Below are 20,999 nucleotides of genomic sequence, written 5' to 3'. Positions count from 1 at the left end.
AACCCTGAACTTTTATGATTCGCACCAATAATTGTACCTGGACTGCGTAGAGGAGTGGGTCACCACAATATATTAAAAACCCTGAACTTTTATGATTCGCACCAATAATTGTACCTGGACTGCGTAGAGGAGTGGGTCACCACAATATATTAAAAACCCTGAACTTTTATGATTCGCACCAATAATTGTACCTGGACTGCGTAGAGGAGTGGGTCACCACAATATCTTAAAAACCCTGAACTTTTATGATTCGCACCAATAATTGTACCTGGACTGCGTAGAGGAGTGGGTCACCACAATATATTAAAAACCCTGAACTTTTATGATTCGCACCAATAATTGTACCTGGACTGCGTAGAGGAGTGGGTCACCACAATATCTTAAAAACCCTGAACTTTTATGATTCGCACCAATAATTGTACCTGGACTGCGTAGAGGAGTGGGTCACCACAATATCTTAAAAACCCTGAACTTTTATGATTCGCACCAATAATTGTACCTGGACTGCGTAGAGGAGTGGGTCACCACAATATCTTAAAAACCCTGAACTTTTATGATTCGCACCAATAATTGTACCTGGACTGCGTAGAGGAGTGGGTCACCACAATATCTTAAAAACCCTGAACTTTTATGATTCGCACCAATAAATGTACCTGGACTGCGTAGAGGAGTGGGTCACCACAAGATATATTAAAAACCCTGAACTTTTATGATTCGCACCAATAAATGTACCTGGACTGCGTAGAGGAGTGGGTCACCACAATATCTATTAAAAACCCTGAACTTTTATGAATCGCACCAATAAATGTACCTGGACTGCGTATAGGAGTGGGTCACCACAAGATATCTTAAAAACCCTGAACTTTTATGAATCGCACCAATAAATGTACCTGGACTGCGTAGAGGAGTGGGTCACCACAATATATATTAAAAACCCTGAACTTTTATGATTCGCACCAATAAATGTATCTGGACTGCGTAGAGGAGTGGGCACTGGGCACCACAATAAAATATATAAAAAACCTTCAACAGATCTGCATTACACTACACATACGGCTGCTCCTCCATCCTCTCCATCATATACATGTTGGAGTTTTAGCGTGTGACAACCTCTTGTTTTTGATAATGTCAGTGCATTTGGAATATTGCCATACATTGGTTGTCTGGATTTGGATAAAAATAACTCCAGACCGAAGAGGTGCATTTTTTGGTCTTCTGACCAGGCATGACGATGGGCTTTTTCATCCCATGGACATCAGCTGTTTCCCCCCCTGGTGCCTCATTTACAATAACCACATCACCATCCTCATCATCAAGTTCCTCCACAGCGCCAGCTACATCATCAATAGCCTCCTCCCGAGCCACCTCTTCCCGTACAGTGATGGGAAGGTCAGGCTTGACAACCACCAACACCCTTGGACTCGCCTTGGGGATTTGTGATAATTTCTCTTTAGAAGGCAGAGTTGTTTGCTGTTTTGTTGCTGACAGCATAACTCTCTTCAATTTTTTGTAGGGGGGGGGAGGAGGAGGAGGGCTAAGATCCGTGGGTGAAGCTGAACCACTAGTCATGAACACGGGCCAGGGCCTAAGCCGTTCCTTGCCACTCCGTGTCGTAAATGGCATATTGGCAACTTTACGTTTCTCCTCAGATGATTTTAAGTTTCTCTTTTTGCTACTTTTTCTTAACTTGGGCTTTTTGGATTTTACATGCCCGGTACTACGAGATTGGGCATCGGGATTGGAAGACGACGTTGATGGCATTTCATCGTCTATGTCATGACTAGTGGCAGCAGCTTCAGCATTAGGAGGAAGTGGGTCTTGATCTTTCCCTACTTTATCCTCCAAATTTTTGGTCTCCATTATATGTAGCACAAGATACTGCAGAATGTGTGAACTTGGTAATATTGCAGTACCAATGGACTTATACTGCTGGATTGGTTTTGCAAATTTGGTTATAATTATTATTTTTTATTTTTTTTTTAAATTTTTTATTTTTTTTTACTTTTTTCTTATTTTTAAAAAACTTGGGAATAGTGGGGAAATAACTATGCCCTTAGAAGCACAGAGCACAGGACACAGCACCACTGGACTGAACAGGACACGGCACAGGACCCAGCAGCACTACGGAACTCAGCAGGACAGAGCACAGGACACAGCACCACTGGACTGATACTGCAGAATGTGTGAACTTGGTAATATTGCAGTACCAATGGACTTATAATGCTGGATTGGTTTTGCAAATTTGGTTATAATTATTATATATTTTTTTTTTTTTTTAATTTTTTATTTTTTTTTACTTTTTTTTTATTTTTTAAAAACTTGGGAATAATGGGGAAATAACTATGCCCTTAGAAGCACAGAGCACAGGACACAGCACCACTGGACTGAACAGGACACGGCACAGGACCCAGCAGCACTACGGAACTCAGCAGGACAGAGCACAGGACACAGCACCACTGGACTGATACTGCAGAATGTGTAAACTTTGTAATATTGCAGTACCACTGGACTTTTACTGCTGAATGTGTGAACTTGGTAATATTGCAGTACCAATGGGCTTATACTGCAGGATTGGTTGTGAAAATTTTGTGGTAATTAAAAAATATTAAAGTAGTTTTTGGTATTTTTTAAAAAAAAAATTTTTTATTTTTTTAAACACAGGGGAATATTGGGGAAATAACTATGCCCTTAGAAGCACAGAGCACAGGACACAGCACCACTGGACTGAACAGGACACAGCACAGGACCCAGCAGCACCACTGACCTCAGAAGGACAGAGCACAGCACACAGCACCACTGGACTGATACTGCAGGATACTGCAGAACACAGCACAGCACAGCACAGCACAGCACTAAACAGCACAGCACAGCACAGCACTAAACAGCACAGAACTAAACAGCACAGAACTAAACAGCACAGAACTAAACAGCACAGAGGACCACCTAACACACCCTCCCTCTACCCTGATCAATGCCCGAGTGAAGATGGCGGCGACTAGCGGGGAATTTATAGGATCCGAGTATCGCGAGATCCGACAACGGGATTATGAGTCAGAGCCTCAGTTTCACTTTTGAATTTGGCGCCAATACCCGGATCTGTCTCGGATCCGACTCGGATCCGCAACGTTCGGGTGGGCTCGGATTTCAGAAATCCGAGTGCGCTCATCCCTACTCACAACTAACCTTAATAGAAAGGTAAGTTCTGTTATGCTGGTGTTGGAGTCACACAGCAGTTTAATGATATCATATAAGTTGTTGGAAAATCAATTACCAAAAAAGTTATTATACAGGCACCAAGTTTGAAAGTCAGGGATTGGCAATATAGCATGGTCCCTTCTACTTTGGGTTTGTAGAGAGTAATTAAAGGTACAGTAATTAAAACAATACCTTTCTGTTTTTAGCACTAAAATTATTTAATTTAATTCTAATTTAGTTAATTAAAATCAATTAAACAATTCCTTATTTGAGCCCTTAAAAGACAATTCCATTTTTTTAAAAAATATTTAGAAATAACAAAGGATCCACTCCTCTTTAGTAGATGTTTGGAAGTGGTCTTTGATTAAATAAATCCTCCGCTATACCTCCCCCTCGACCTGTCATTATTCAGAGAGACAAATGTTCATGTAAAACTTCCAGCACTAATACTATCTGTCCTGGGACTTTCACATGTCATTATGTTGGCTGGATGCAGCATTGTTATGATGCTGCAGGGAGGCGGATCTGACGTGCTGCGCTTACTCTGCGAAACTTGGGGAAGCCAGACGGGTAAGCACATTTTATAAACATTATAGGAAAAGTCCAATTGTCCTTCAAATAATCCATTGTTTTTCCCTGTGTGGGGTGAGAGTATGACACTTAAATTATGTAACTAATACTTTATCGTCTGAAATTTTTGCTCACTTCCTTATACAGTAATATAATTTCTAGAATACAGTTTCTAGCATTTATTAGCTTTCATACTTGTTTAAGGAATAATTTGTATATTAGCCCACATCACATATACTCAAGTAATGTACCCTTTTATGTATAAAAAAAAATCTTAGTTAATACTACATTTAGATTTTAACAAACATGTTTTTTTATGTAATTAATCATAAGGTTGAGAAGAGAAAGATGTTTTTCTATATTACTGACTCATCGGTTCTCTCCCCATCTGTCTCTGCTGACTGTAACTCACGACACAAAAAGGTTAAATGTAGAATAGAAGAATATTAAAAAAAAAAATACATTAAAAAAAAAGACCCACCACCTCATAAACAAAAATATTGGTGTAATCTGTCATATATATGTATATTTGTTACTTATCTGACAAGACTTTTTCACAAAGACCTTGCTTACTTTTTGGTCCAAAGAGAAAATGCAAAGTGGACGGGGGGGGGGGGCGAGGCGTGAAGACGCAAATAATATAGTTAGGACATGACAGCAGAGTCTGATGAAACAAATGAAGTCCCTGTTCTCTTTACAAGGATGAGAGCAGGGATCCAGGACGGTTGATTTGTTTCCTGTGAGCCCGGGAGAACTCCCCGAAATTCTGGAGTCTCTCGAATGTTGCTAAGGAGTAGACAAGTATGACAAGGACTGTACCAGAACTCTTGGGAATGATAAGAACTGATTATTACCATAAAAAAACACACTGCGTCTTTAAAACATGATATAATATTTGATCTATGTGACTGTGGGAAGAACATAGGGGGCTCTTGTTTTGCCTTTTACCTACTGGAGAATCATAGTTGTTGCCTAAGTTCCGATTTGTTAAAGATTTGTCTCTGTTTCTGAAACTTTCTGTTCCTGAAAATGTCCCTATTTTGTTAATATTGATTAACTCCATAAATTTAATTCCTACTTTTCTGCATTTTAGGCTGGGTACACAGTACAGGTTTTTCACCCGAATATCGGGCCAATCACACGATAAACAACCATTAGGTCATACTTGCCAACTCTCCCGAAATATCCGAGAGACTCCCGCATTTTGCGAGAGTCTCCCGGGCGAGTGTGGCAATCCCCCGCATCTGGATAATTCTGCCCACTTCCTAGTAAAGTGGGCAGAATTAAGTCCCAAACGCCGCGATTCCCGGTGAATCGCGGCGTTTGGCCCCGCCCCCACTGTCAAATGACGCATTTTGCGTCATCACGTCATGGGGGCGGGTGCAAAATGACGCCATTTGGAACCCCCCCCCTTCCCCATCCCCCCGTTACGCCCACCTCCTCTGCAGGCTCCCGGATTTCACCAACAGAAAGTTGGTAAGTATGCATTAGGTCCGATATTGCATCAGTGTGTCCAATGATCATGTTTTATTGTACCAAAGCATATTGTATCAAGTCATTAGATTTTATAACTGGACTAAAAATCTCTATAAACAATGGAACGATGTCGGACAAATTCTGCAGTGTGTACGCACTCACAGGCAGATCTTTTCAGCCGATGGTTATGACAGATGACGATCACAGATCTGATGGTAAATTGTGTAGGTGTGTACACATGAATCGGCATGTTGATCGGGAGTTTCAGTCTTTGGTAAAATCGTTAACAATATTGCATTGGAAAAAAATTTATATAGTGTATACCCAGCCTTAGATCATACATACCAACTCTCCCGGAAAGTCCGGGAGACTCCCGAAATTCGGGTCAGTCTCCCGGGCTCCCGCGAGAGCTGACATTTCTCCTGCATCCCGGAATTCACAGAGAATCAAATGACGCATTTGACGAATCACGCCATTTTGGAGGGGGGCGGGGCGAGGCCAATCGCGTCATTTTGGCCCTGCCCCTTGCAACGTGAATGACGTTTTCGCGGGGGCGGGGCCAAAATGACGCGATTGGGCCCCGCCTCGCCCCCTCCCACCCTCCAGTCACGCCCCCCTCTCCCGCAAACAAGTTTTCAGGAGTAGGCAAGTATGCCTTAGATGCAATTCTAAACAACCATTTTTAATCTTGGAGATCTAAAAATTAGTACTAAATGAAGAGGAGTATTTAAAATGTAATAATTATAGCACTGAGTGTAAAGTACCAAGAAATCTGGAAATTAAAACGTAAACAAATTATCTCTATGAAAAAACCCTTTGCACAGAGATTTTAACTCCTACTTTTCCAAATTACTCAGCTTACAGGGAACATACAGCAAAAACAAAAGGAGTGGGGGTACCCAGATGTAAAATAGGGCAAATAATGGCAACAGATTGCAGGCATAACATAAGAAAGTTAAATACTATTAACTCAGACAATGTTTATTAATGGTTATTGGTCTATTTTATAAAGCAAATAAATCTACTGTTGGACATAAACACACAAACAAACATGCAATATAGAATTTTACATTTGCACTTTTAGAGCCTGGGTCATTAAGGAGAGCAACGCCTAAAAAAGGAGTAACTTTGCACCTGGGCAAAACCATGTTGCATTGAAGGGGGAGGTAAATATAAAATGTGGGGACAGATTTATAGTCCTAGATCAGCTTTAAATTTCAGTGTAAAAACAAAGCTATCATGTATTTGTGTGCTAGATGAAAAAACAGCCAGTATTTAACTTATGTGCAAAATAATAAACTAATTTGCACCCCTTGTATTGTAACATGGTTTGTCCCGGAGAACACTTACTTCTTTTTTTTGCCTTACTTTCCTAAATGACTCAGGCCCTTATTGTTTAGATATATTCTTCTGACTAAGATGCTATCTGTCTCTTTCCTTTGCAGAAAGTAGACATATTGAAAAAGCTGCTTAGGGGTTGTGGTGCTTCCCTATCTTGCATCACTTTCTGGATGTACAGGAGCCTTTGTCTAAGTGACAGGCTTGCAGTCTCCTAATGAACATAAAAGATTTGTACAGATTGATGGATTTACACGCAGGGGCATGGTCAGTGACATTTATAGCAAGCATAACCGTCTCATTTGAGGCTTCCCTGCCCCCATATCAGCACATTTTAGCCAGTAAGTGCTATACAGTTTGTGATGGAAGAAGGATAAAATAGTCCATCTCGCTTTACTGTTTAACTGAGCTACAATGGAAAGTCAGAGAAGATTGAATGGTGCTTGTTACAGTTCTACAATGTAATTAAAGTAGTATACCTATTTCTTTGTGAATTGAAAGTCTTTTGCATTACTCAAATTCATAATACTTATTCTCACCTGGGGTAAGTTTATCAAGCTGCGGGTTTGAAAAAGTGAAGCTGTTGCCTATAGCAACCAATCAGATTCCAGTTATCATTTATTTAGTATGTTCTACAAAATGACAGCTAGAATCTGATTGGTTGCTATAGACAACGTCTCCTCTTTTTCAAACCCGCAGCTTGATACATTTACCTCCTGGAGTATCTACATGAATTGTTTTAAAAAATTGATACCTGTGGATGTGGTTTCATAAAGCCATGCATATTTCATTGCAAAAGTTCCAAAATACAATGTAAGATTCTCTGAGACTTCAATATACATGTATATTTATCACCACAGGCTATTTGGCATGTTGTATCTAATCAATATCTGTCACAAGGTAGCCATGAACATTAGTGATATAGAAATAGGGTCAATCTTAAGAGCTGCCTTAAGGACAGTATCTACTTTGAATGGCATCCAGAATATAACATCATTTTTCAAGCTGAGGGCTAAACCAAGTCTCTGCCATTGAAAATAATGTAGGAGCTTAAACGATGGCTTAATGATTAAATGGACTTTCCATTTTGAATACATGGCCATAATTTATTTCCTGTTTTATAGCCTTATCAAAATACGACACGTTTGGATTTAAAGTGGCCGTCATCGCCTCCATCGTGAGCTGTGCCATCATTCTGTTGATGTCAATGGCTTTTATGGTGTGCTGCCTGGTGAAATGCGTGAAGAAGAGTGAGAGGAGGCGTTTGGAAAGGTGAGGTCGAAAGCAACATAGTGGTGTGTTCACTATTCATGTACCAGAAGTTGCTTGGAAACAAAATCGCTTATTCTTTAGCAGTTTTTCCACCCTCGGATAAAGTTATTTGTTTGTGGGTACCCTTCTGCAATTTCTACTAATCAAAATGCTTTTTCTTTCAAGCCCCCTTCTACGACTTTTCGCCATTAATCTATATGACCAGAACTGTGGTAGTCAGTTTTCTGATTGCAATTATTCCGACAAAAGTTATACTGACCTAATCATCATCATCATTTATTTATATAGCGCCAACATATTACGTAGAGCTTTACAATTGGGGATAAATACAGTAAGAAACAAATTGGATAAAACAGACAAAGAGGTGAGAAGGCCCCGCTCGCAAGCTTACAATCTATGGGACAATGGGAGTTGATGATGATGATGATGATACCAACCTAAAAATGCTGATTACTGTAAGGGCGACATTGAGGAAATACAGACTTACCATAAAGCAAACAGACAGTATGTCCATCACGCCTGATACATGGCTGATATAAATTGCGACTGTAGAAAATGCCAGCCAATGGGATTCTCGCCACTTAAATTGGCCACAGTTGAGATTGTTGGTTTTAAGGTGGCAATGCCACGACCCCACCAGCTGTATAATGTATATTCCTGCATTATACAGGCAGCAGGTCCAACCATTGCCGCTTCAAACTAGAAGTGTGACTACTTCTCCTCTCTCAGGGCAAGGTGTCCCTAGGTGCACTTGGAAAGTGCAATATGAGTCTCATTATAGGTACAAACCTGTGTTTCCCTGAAAATGCTGCCACCCCGCTCTGCAAACTCATGTACAGGGGATTTTTGTGCTGAACCTCTGCGCTTCGTAACTAAGGACCAATGTATTTAGGAATAGTGGTTGGAGGGAGTACAGAAATGAATAAATTAAGGTTATTTGAAGGTAGAAACCCCTTTTGATAAGTCTGCAGAGTTATTTGTGTTGGGGTTACATATACAGCTGCTGTACATATACTCTGCATTTCTCCTCTTTCTTCTATCACTCGGTGGTAAAATGTGACCGATTATTCGGAGCCCAAGCAGTAATGTGCATACAAGAAGCTTCTGTACAGATTCACTGTCGTTGTGCTGAGTCAGGAGGTTTTGTTATCTTCCTGGTACCAGTGTTGCCTCTGTAGTGGAAACCGCTCATTTTAAAGTTAAGCTGACACTATAAATTAACCATTACTGACTCAGTACTACATCAAAAACCATATGCATATTCTGCTCGCTTTGTGTTTCTGAAGTGCTTTATATCTTCTTTAGCCATCTGTTTCCTCTATTTGTTGGCTGTCAGCGTAATTATTATGTTTTGGTGGCTTAGAAGCTCCTGCATACCTGCCAGCTCTAGCCAGAGTGTAACCTTAGTGCTGAGTAACCAATTACTGGTTAGTCTTGTCTCTCAGTGCAAAAATATTGACAGTACTGATTGGACGGCAATATATCTATACATATATATGAGGAGTGGATCCATTCACACTTCTTCAGGGTGTCAAGTCTTGTAGAAATGACTGGTACAGGAGAGGTAGCGGTGAATTCTCAGGAACAGCTGGGATCCCAGACATGGGAACTCTACTGTGTTGTCAGTTGGGGAGGTAGGTTGATATCTAAAACAAGAACTTTTGCTGGAGCACCTTTTTAAGCTCTTTCTCACCCACCATACTATAAACCTATTATCTGGCACTGGCAGGTTGGCAAGCACCGTTCCTCCTTCTGAGTCTCTTGGTCTGTTCTCTGCAGAGGGTGGTATAGGAGCAAGCATGGAGCCATGGGGGAGTGGCGCTTGGGCAGTGGCGCCTCCTACACTCATGTGCAGACAACCGCCAAACGGGACTTAACGGCTCCTGCGCTGACCAGGGTTGCCAACTCTGAAATGAAAAACAAGCAACCACTTAGTGAAAAACAAGCTAAAAAGCCCAACTTGCAGGGGACCGTCCTTTTCTATAACACTAATTTCTACACTGAATCTCCATTTAGAAAACCTTTATAAACACAAGAGGACACATTTATACACTAACAGAGCAAATGAAAAAGCAAATGCTGTAATTTAGGGCACTGATATGTCTATCACACACAGCCCCCTGATATAACAGTATAAAATAGGGCTCTGAAAGCATTTTTCTGACATGAGCAGCTTACTGAATGGGAGGGGAGGGTGTTATATAGCGGTGTTACCTGCTATAAGTGCAGCGACCGTGTGTCTGTCACAGCACTTATTTCAGTAGGTTGCTGTAGATCCGTCTTCCTGTGATTTATTCCATGTCCTCCTCTGACTCCGCCCACCCACATAGCGCCACTTCATTGGAGGAATTTGCTGCTCAACCCGCCCACAAAAAAAACCTGAATGCACCAATCACAAAATGGTAACGGGAAAAACAAAACAAAAAAAAACCAAATATGTAGCCTGAGGACTTAGAGAACGTGTACAGGCCCAAAAACAAGCTACCCGCTGCAGTGGGGAAAAAAAAAACAACTTTGCAAAAAAAGAAGCCTAATTCCGCTTGTTATAAGCGGAATTGGCAACTATGTCGCCGACCCCTAGCAGGAAGGCCCCTGAATGCATTGTGAAGAAAGTGAGAATAAAACTGTAGAACCAGATCTACCTTCAGCTTTGAGATATTTCTCTATAAGAGTTTATTTACAACAGGTGTTGCACTTTATGGTACACAGGGCCGGATTAACCCGAGGTCTAACTGGGCTATAGCCCAGGGGCCTCGGGCATCCAGGGGGCCCTTCAAACTCCTCAGCAGCATTATTGATCGGTCGGGGGCGGGGGCGCCCCCGGCCCGATCGATGCTGCTGAGTACTGTCAGTGCAGTCCTCCGTCCCGGCGCACTGTAGTCTGCTTACTGAGGATATCTCGCGAGAGTTCATGAACTCTCGCGAGATCTCCTCAGTAAGGAGCTTACAGCGCGCCGGGACGGAGGACTGCACTGACAGGTAAGTGCTTGGGGGGGGTCCTCGCGTGGGGTGGGGGGCAGCGGACGGCTCACATTGGGGGCCTCGCGGGGAATGGAGGGCCCCTTAGCCCAGGGGCCTCCATTCCCTTAATCCGGCCCTGATGGTACATGGTTGTGAGTGCAATAAGTTCAGGGGACTGTTGAGATTTTCTTGAACCCGAGGAGAAAGTCTTATCAATGTTGACAGTACCCCACTCTCCAGTGACCTCAAACAAATTCTTGAACACCAAATAGAATATTTCCTATTGGATAATCAGAAGTATTAGCAGAATGTGAGAAGTATATGAGACTGTTTCTTCACATTCCCAACCGCAAATGGTACATATGACTAACAGTATCTCCCCCCAACCAATTAATTTTCTTCTGACACCTGGAAAAGAGATGTCGATTAGGCTTCGCTTTAATCGGCCCGGGGAACATTATGTTTTCACTAGGCTTAAATTGAAATTGTGTTAAAGTTAATTAAGTGGAAAGCATAACTAAAAATAAATGAAGAGGAGGAAAGCAGAGGAGGAAAACGATAAGAAGAATTATCATCAAAATACATTTTTCTCATGCGTTAGGCAAAATTTAATTTACTTGATATCTTTCATATTAGAGGAAAAAAAAACTTTGGTCTTTAATGGATGCTTTGTTCAAAATATATTGCTCACTAATGTCTTGCAAATATTCAGTTATTTAATCATATTAATGTATTTATCATTGGTATTGAGAGCACAGGAGACAACCTTTTCGTAGTCAGATAGGCCACCTCTGTTGTGGAACTACATATCTCAGCATGCCTTATCAGTAAAGCACAGGATGCCTATCCCAGACTATATTTTCTTTTACCTCCATAGAACAGTAGATGTGGCTCTTTCATTTTATTTTTATCAATGCACAAACTATTAGAGCAATCTTGCTGAAGATAAAATCTTATGACCATGTGTTTTACTCAAAATTTAGTACAAATGTTATCACTTTCATCATTATCTCCATTGCTCTGTGTTCTATAAAACAAACAGCTGTGATTGCATACAATTTTAATTTAAATTGCTTTTTAATGAATACTTTCTGGAATCATGAATATAATGTGATAGGCTTAATATACCACTCAGCTCCATTACACTTCTTGGGGTTTCGCTGGTTTTCAGCAACTTGTCTTCACTACAGGCGTCATCACAGGAATAAGTGTTTATTGGTTCAGTTCCTTTTATATTGGGTTTTTTTTAACACAGGTTTTGGGGGTGGGTACAAGAGCCTCCTTAACCAATCCAGGCTGACCTTCCCCCTTCTCTGTCAAAGAGGTTCAGCCCAGACATTAACTATAGTGGTGGGGATGAGTACCACCCTGTCCAAATTCAGCCATAAGGCTTATCCCTGGTGCCATTTAGTCTGACAGAGAGATCTACTAATCTTTAGATTCCATACACAAACTTTCTTCGTTGACTTTGTCACCGGGATTTAGCTCCACCTTTGAGCCAAATTTATGACTTGAAGCATACTTACCAACTCCCGGAAACTTGTTTCCGGGAGAGGGGTCGTAATTTGCACCGCGGGGGGCGGGGCCAAAATGACGCGATTGGCCTCGTCCCGCCCCCTCTCGCCCTCCAAAATGGCGTGATTCACAGAGAATCGCGTCAAATGACGCGATTCTCGGTGTGAGATTGGGATGCGGGAGAAATGCCAGCTTGCCCGGGATCCCCGGAGACTGACCCAAATTTCGGGAGTCTCCCGGACTTTCCGGGAAAGTTGGCATGTATGACTTGAAGTAGGCAACGCTTCATCCAGGCCTCTGGCTGTTCTCTGGTTTAGGAACTAAGGACTGTAGGGACTGCAGCCTAACACTGCCAGGTCCTCCTCGACCCTACTAGGCCATCGGTGTAGTGTAGTATCATGTGGATCTGGGGGAGGGGGGCCCATTCACATATAGGGGTCTATTTATTAAGCTGCGATGAGCCAAAAGTCTGGAGAAAATAGCTTTCTCCAGAGGATAGCCATTGCAGCTCTTCTTTCTTCTTTAGTGGTTAAAACAGTTAAAAAGAATTCTAGTGGTATACCCCATGTGTTAGGTGGTCCATGTTCAGTTTACGACTGTTGTAGGCACAGGAGGATTGAGGTCTCTCCAAGAGGTGTGCATTTGGCATGTAACTGCACACAGTATGTGTCTGATTCATTAATGCAAGTGTCTGAGGATACCAGGGATGAGAAGGGGCAATAGAACATATTTGGGGGTATTGGGTAAAGATATGCCTGTTATCTGGCTGATCAGATATCTGACATTAGTCGTAAATCCTGAGAGTTTGGGACAGCTCCTGCATTTGTGTTCAAAAGTGACCACCTGAGAACAGTTTCTGCAACAATGGTTTGAGGTAGGTTAGGAAAAAGTATGGAACCTAGAGGGGACCAAGTACCACCTGTAATAGAGTTTGTAAGTGTTTCTTTAATTCAGATTAGAACATTTTGCTATTTTCTGCTTAATAGTGGACAAGGAGTCTGGATCCAAAGTCGCCCCTATCTTCTGCTCCCACATATCATATGGGGTCTGATAGGGTGTAGAGGTAGAATTTAAAATACTGTTCAAAGAGAATAATAGTCCTCAAGAGAAAGAATAAAATAAATACTCTAGGGAGGATTAGATGCGGTTGGGGGTTAGAGGACCACTGGATTGATATAAGTGAAATATTATTACCCAACACTAACTGTTCATGGATGTTGGGAAGAGCCCCAGTGCTATCGTAAATATAGACAGCATTCTAATGATCTCTACACAATACAGAGAGCATTCTAGTGATCTCTACATAATACAAAGAGCATTCTATTGATGTTTATACAATAGAGAGCATTCTAGTTATCTCTATACAGTACAGAGAGCATTCTAGTTATCTCTATACAATACAGAGAGCATTCTAGTCATCTCTATACAATACAGAGAGCATTCTAGTGTTCTATATACAATACAGAGAGCATTCTAGTCTTCTCTATATAGTACAAAGAGCATTCTAGTGATCTATATATAATACAAAGAGTATTCTAGTGATCTCTAGACAATACAGAGAGCATTCTTGTGATCTCTACACAATACAGAGAGCATTCTAGTGATCTCTACACAATACAGAGAGCATTCTAGTGATCTCTACATAATACAAAGAGCATTCTAGCGATTTCTATACGATGCACAAAAGACAATGCCAACACTATTCTGGAGACCTCTATAAAAGGCAGACCCATGAACCTCTCATGTTTTACCATGCAGATCCCCCAAATCTCTGGTGGCTTTACAATGCAGCCCTCAACCGCCCTCCCCACCCACCTACCCCTTCAAAAACAATCTGTTAGCGTTACAATGTTAGCGTTACAATGCAGATCCCTAAAATCTCTGTTGGCTTTATAATGCAGATCATCCCAAATCTTTGGTAGCTTTACTATACCATAGATCTCAGGTGGGTTTGTAATGCACACCCCCCTTCCTCCCCAAATCCCTGGTGGCTTTATAATACATTGCAGGCCTAATCTCTACTGACAACAAACTGCAGACCCAGATCTCTGGTGGCGAAACCATAAAAGACCCAAAATAATTATTTACCCCTTGCTCCCTCTCTCTTGGTGCAGTATAATTGAAGTCTGGCTCTGTTGAAATGATGTCATACCTAGAAAACATTTCCCACCACTCAAATTAGTGGATACTTCCAAGGCATTCACAAATCAGCAAGTGGGGGCCTCCTGACGCTCTTATTAGTGAATGCAGCCATCATGCCCAGTAACTGTGCAGCCATGCTCTGAAGCTGAGATGCAGACATAGGATGCTCCCCGGCCATTTCAATTGTGTTGTGGAAATAAAATATTTTTTTTAATTTTGTCTTTTAGCACTATCCTGAGGTGGCGTTAGAAGAAAAGGCATTGTGGCTTCCCTTTGTAAAGGCATGGGGTAGCCATCGACGACAAAAGCCATTAATCTTACTACGGGCAGTGTTATCACCGGTGGTAACTCCTTAGATGTATAGGCCAAAGAAAAAAATGAAAACTCATCTTATCTCCCTTTGATAAATAGTGCCCTGTGTTATCTTATTATTTGTTCTTGTATATAGAGCATATACAGAATATTCTCACTTATACTTGAACTTCAGAGTCAGCCACTCTGCTATTTTTCCATAAAATACATTGCAGGATAAGCAATTTCCCAAACAATTACTCTGTGAAGTTGAAAGCAGAAAACGTTGTACGTGATCAAAATGGATTCATGTTAATAATCTCAACTGTGAATTGCAGACAAACAGAATGGAAATGTATCAAATTGTGACTCTGTTTGATGTGGCTCAGAAAGATGGTACATTGAGGATATGCATATTCCCGATGATGTGTCTCTTGCATTCATCTAATCTTTTGTTATCTTGCATTGTGAAGAGACAAGGTCATGTGGCATCAATTAGAATGCGAAGAATTGGAGAACATGCAGGCTGCATATTTCGCAATAAAAGGAAGAAATAACAATAACAACAAGCTGGGGAAGCGGCCGAGAATTGACGACTGGTTTAATATGGCTTATGAGAACCAGGGATTTTGTAGGTAAGTCTTAAATAATCAAGACAAGTACTTTTTATTTTAAAGGTGTTGGCTTATTGGAAATTATAAATATTGTAAATACTATACATTGTATAATATTATTCCATTACCTGATTGTAGTCCTTAAAAGAGTGATGGGCAACAAATGGCCCTCAAAGCCTTCACCTGTGGCCCCTAGCTCCTTCCTGCTTTATAGTCAGATTTGTTTGTTGTAGTCTGTAACACTTGTATAAAATCCCGGAAGGCTCCCGAATTTCACGGCAGTGAATGGAGGGGGCAGGGCTTAATCATGTCATTAAGCTCCGCCCCCTCCATTCAATGCCGTGAATTTCTGCTTTTTATAGTGGGGGCGGGGCTATGGTGACGCAAAATGTCACCATGCCCTCCTCCTACCCCATGTCACATGACTTCTCCCTGCTGATATGTTATTACAGATAGGTGCCTCTTTCTTAGATTAAATGTATTGTTTTAACTTATTACTGAGATTAAGGGTGATAAGTGGCTCTTCTTAAGGTCAGAGTGCCGCCCCATGTGGCCCCTGAAATGTATCAGGTTGCCTGTCAATGTGTTAAAGTACAGCTGTTGAGTACACACAGCGGAGACCCCTGAGGACTCTTTTGTGGCCTATGGGAAACCTTCATAATCTCTACTGCAGAGTTTCTCAAACAGACACCGAGCTGATTATGTTTCCAAGATTTCCTTCTTCAGACACATTTGAATTTGTAATTATTGTACCTGTTCCACAGCGGGAAATACTAAAAACATGATCTGTAGGGGTACTTGAGGAGGCGACAGAATCTGCTTAATCATATAACGCCACTATTTTTAATATGTTTTGAACAAAAATAATGTTTTCATAGCCCATTTTCAGCAGTCTACCTGGCTCTTGTGGTTGTGCACAAGTCCTCTCCGCACTCGAGCAGGTTTTGCAGAGTTAAAGTTCACCCACGATGTGCTGAAAAATCTTTAGGATGTGCACTGCACAAAAGTGTAAATGTTACATCCAACCTCCTATCCCTTAAGTACCAGGGCCATCTTACCAACATTATAGGCCCTTAGGCAAAGCAGTGCACTGGGGCCCCTACCTACACAACTACAGAATAAAAAAAAATGAATATATATATATATATATATATATATATATATATATATATATAGATATATAGTCACTTTTTTTTAATGTACTTGCTCTGCCACCCTTGAAGTACAGCAACTGAAAAATCAAATCCCCCCTGCACTTCTTCCCCTTTCAATCGCTGTGTTCTCTGATTACACCAACTTTTCTCTTCTTTTTTCTTATTTTCTGTTTTCTGCTTCCATGAATTTTGCTTCCTTCTCCGTTGCTTCTCACGTCGTGGCTCCTCCGTGCTGCGCTCCTCAATGAAAATGTTGGGTGTGATGACGTCACGCTCGACGTTCAGTGCGAGCTCAGCACGGAGGAGGGGAAGAGGAAGGGAGCCGGATCGCCACCTGACCGCATGTCCGCAAAAGTTTTTTTGTTTTTTTTTCAGGATTAGTTATTCTAATTAAGAAAGCCCTTCCTATGGGGCCCCCTTGCCCGTGGGGCCCCCAGGCACTTGCCCATCGTGCCCAGTGGAAATGATGACCCTGTGAAGTACTACCTCTTTAAATTAAATAGATTTTTCACTTATTTCTCCAAAAATACTGCTTGGTTTGCCTCATTTATGACTTAAATACATCATAAAAGTGGACATTAGGACTGTCTTATTACACCTATCACTTCTGTGCGTGTGAAGATTGTTATTACACTGCTTGGACTGCGCCTAGAAACGCTCTTCTGGTTGTGGTTGGGTCTCATCCTATACTTTTACTGTCACGCGGTCAGCGGATGAAGCTCTATTGCAGGCACACGCCAGGTTATGTCTTAAAACACACCACACATAAAATTGTCATCTGTAACAAAATAGGATACATGCACAGCTTGTTGGTTAAAAGAAATAATAGAAATAAAAATGTGCAGAGTGCACCCTCTCCCCAAATCAGCCAGACTGGTTTTCACCATATCATCATCATCATCATCATCATTTATTTATATAGCGCCACTAATTCCGCAGCGCAGTACAGAGAACTCACTCACATCAAGGAGATCATCAGTGAGGTCCCCTCCAGGTATAGCGACAACCAGCCCCAGGCTAGTCAGCACAGGTCAGGTGCCTCTATAGGGAGAGGAACCCGCTAAAAAATCATTCTCCTCCCTCCCAAAGGTTACTGGTAAATACTGCACTGAGAGCGCTGTTGTTCTTCCCGACCCTTGGCCAAGGCGTTATTAACAAGATTAGGACCCCAACTTTGCCACTGTCTTAGGCTATACGACATGAGTAAAAAGGAAAAAATACAAATTAGTCGGAGAGTCTATTTTGATTTACAGTTTATTATAGAACTGTGTTTCTCTTTTCTAAAACTTTTCTGGTATAATGGTCAATGGTGCATTATTTGGCAAAGTTACCACTCCAAGGTCCCGTTCTTGTTAACTACCTCAGGTTCCTAAAGCCCAGAGTGGTCAGGAAGAGTCCAGAGCTTTTCAGCTGCTCCACAAACCAGAGAGCAGCGTTGCGCCTACTCCGTAGCTCACTGGAAATGTCTTTGCGCCTCTCTTCTATCCGTGCACACTGCTGTTCCTCCACAAGGACGCCCATCTCACTCTGTAATCCCATGCACGCTGGCGGAAATTTAGGCACATTTGCACAAATAGAGTAGCACAACGGGACCAAAACTGTGTTTGCTTTTTTGGAGTCATCATAAAATATTTTGCAGGATAAGAGTTTTCCCAAAAAATAAATATATCTTCTTTGAAGACCTAATAAGGTACTCTCAAAGCCATGTTTAAAAGCCTGAAAAAATTAGCAGTTAATGGCACATACAGAGTTAATGATGTCTTGTCATGTGCTGCGTTCCTTCAACTTCACATACTAGTTGGACTAAACCGTTGTGTACAGGAACTTACAGCATTTGAAGTCAGATCCATAAGTACTAGCAAACCTGGCTTCATGGTGATCAATACTACAGTTACCTCCCAATAAATGCAGTACAGCTAGGGATCAAGGACCCTAAGCTAACAACAAAACAATCCATCATAAAAACTATATTATATAAAATAGCATTTGTAATACTCAACTTTGTTTATTTATTGTGGTGACCCCATAAGTATTTAAATTTCACACATAAAATAATTTGAAGCAGCGATGGAATTGTTTTTTCATTGTTAACAGTGAAGAATTAAATCTACCAAGGTCCCTCATCTCATAGACCTTCACTGCACACGTATCTTTTGTTCTAGATAAGACTCTGAAATACTCATAATTCTTTAAAAGATTAGTAAACTCTAGAATAAAACATTTTAATCAACCCACCACCAATCCAGCTCCATATATTATACAGCAAACTCCTCAGCCTTGTACCACTGCGTGTTATATAACTCACCATTGTTGGTAACCCATAGCAATGTCAGACATTGATACGGCACTTATCTATGAATGGTTGTTATAGGTTAAAGCACATTTATTTTACTTGTGGCAGGTTTTTAAATAGGCAGAAAGGCTGGGGGGGGGGAGGGGATTTACTAAGCAGCGGTTTAGCCTGTGGTTTACAAACTGCCACACATCAGATGAGGTCTTCAAATCCAAACCACAGGTACTGAGATTTGGAGGGTGAAAACTCAATCCGCATCTGATCTGTCACTGTGGACCTAAGCATGCAGCTTAGGCCAAGCTGCACGGTAAAAGCATATGTGTGACACATCCGGTTCTACAAGCACCAGCATGCAAGAACACTCATGGGCTGTCAGTGTAAGCTGGCACTTGTAGTACCACAAGAGCTTGTATTCTATGTAGCAACAGCCAGGGGTAGCAATAGGGGCTCCTCGCTAGTCATCATTGGGCCTCCTAGAGTGGGTGGTCTATATTTTTTTACGACCACCCCTAAAAGGACCGTGCCTGATGCTGAGTAGGCTGGGCTTTTATAGATTAGACAATTTATTTATTTTTTACTTTATCTTTTTACTTTTTTTTTTTTTAACATTTCTGACAGGCACGGTATCTAAATCAGCATGCAGAGGAGCTCTCTTGCCTGTCAGAATTTTTTTTTTTCTCTACCAGCAAGCTGCGGTTGGCCATGTGGCTTGATAAATATGGTTTGAAACATTGCTGTATTGATTCATGTAACTTGACTCGCATGGTTTACAAACCGCGCAGCCAATCACAGTTCGTTAAATTCCCTTTTAGACTGCCCTCTGTTTTTCTTACTCCTGGTAAGAGTCACTGGCTCCTATATCATCCCTGAATATTCATAATAGCTATTGGGGGGGGAGTGAAAGATTGGAATCATATATAAACCTTTATTTTTGGAGCTAACAGAAGTTCATACAACAGAAGCTGTTGTTTTTCTTGTATCTCATCAAATAATTACATATTCGCTTTTGTACACACTGGGCCTGAGTCAGTAAGGAGAGCAAATCATAAAGAAGGAGTAACTTTGCACCTGGGTAAAACCATGTTGCATTAGAGGGGGAAGTAAAAGGTGGGGCCAGATTTATAGTTGGGATAGGGCAAGTTCTAGATCAACTTTAAATTTCAATGTAAAAATAAAGTTATCAACTATTTGTGTGACAGATGAAAAAACAGCCAGTATTTAACTTATGTGCAAAATAATAAATAATTTTCACCCCTTGCATTGTAACATGGTTTGTTCTGCAGAACATGTACTCCTTTTTTTGCCTTACTTTCCTTATTGACTTAGGCCCACTGTGAATAATGGTGATTAAATATACAGAAGATGTATTAGTTTTGAGGGATATTCAATGTGACAGTATCATCATTTTAACCATAAACAGCTTAAGTAGCATCTGTTGCCTTCACATAGTGTAGGTCAATTATAAAGCAAACCCAGAACACCTTGGTTTTACATTGATCGTCTTCCCAGCTCATATGAAGGTGACGGTGCAGAAGTGTGTAAATGTCTTATTAAAGTCCAACCTCCTATGCCTTTAGTGCTACCTCTTTCAATTAAACATGTTCATTTTGTAGTAATTATGGTTTAAATACATAATTAGAAAGTGGTGACATCTGAAATGTTTTTATTACATGTGTTGGAATACGCCTAGATATCTGCTTCTCTGCTGCAGGCTGATGGAAATCAGAGGTATATTTATAAACTGCAGGTTTGAAACAAAGTGGAGATGTTGCCTACAGCAACCAATCAGATTCTAGCTGTCATTTTGTAGAATGCACTAAATAAATGAAAGCTAGAATCTGATTGGTTGCTGTAGGCAAAATCTTCAGCTCCAAGCTGGTTAGCTCAGGGCTGGTGCCTCTATGGGAATTTGACATTTAAAGCCCATCATACATGCGAGCAGGGCTTTACCTCTCTGTCTGTCTGTATTACACGCAGGCCGGATTAACCCGTGGTCTAACTGGGCTATAGCCCAGGGGCCTCGGGCATCCAGGGGGCCCTTTAAAGTCCTCAGCAGCATTATTGATCGGTCCGGGGGCGGGGGCGCCCCCAGCCCGATCAATGCTGCTAAGCACTGTCACTGTAGTCCTCCGTCCCCGGCGCTCAGTAATCTGCTTACTGAGGAGATCTCGCGAGTGA

At 41.3% G+C, this 20,999-nt stretch overlaps 1 protein-coding gene across 1 annotated transcript in view; it reads left to right on the top strand.

Moving 5' to 3' along the window:
• The window catches only part of LOC142112144 (sushi domain-containing protein 3-like), a gene marked incomplete at its 3' end in the record, with an annotated part of 77,813 nt that extends 62,418 nt beyond the window's left edge, over nucleotides 1-15,395 (top strand). The window contains exons 3-4 of the mRNA XM_075193973.1: nucleotides 7,704-7,851; nucleotides 15,234-15,395. Of these exons, the coding sequence (XP_075050074.1) occupies nucleotides 7,704-7,851; nucleotides 15,234-15,395 (310 nt within the window). The remainder of the gene's footprint in view (nucleotides 1-7,703; nucleotides 7,852-15,233) is intronic.
• Between the last annotated feature and the right edge of the window lie 5,604 nt (nucleotides 15,396-20,999).

The sequence above is a fragment of the Mixophyes fleayi genome, unplaced genomic scaffold (genome assembly GCF_038048845.1).
Source record: "Mixophyes fleayi isolate aMixFle1 unplaced genomic scaffold, aMixFle1.hap1 Scaffold_106, whole genome shotgun sequence".
Lineage (NCBI taxonomy): Eukaryota > Metazoa > Chordata > Amphibia > Anura > Limnodynastidae > Mixophyes > Mixophyes fleayi.
Note: the sequence above shows the minus strand (reverse complement) of the source record. Positions and strands in the feature narration are given on the sequence as shown.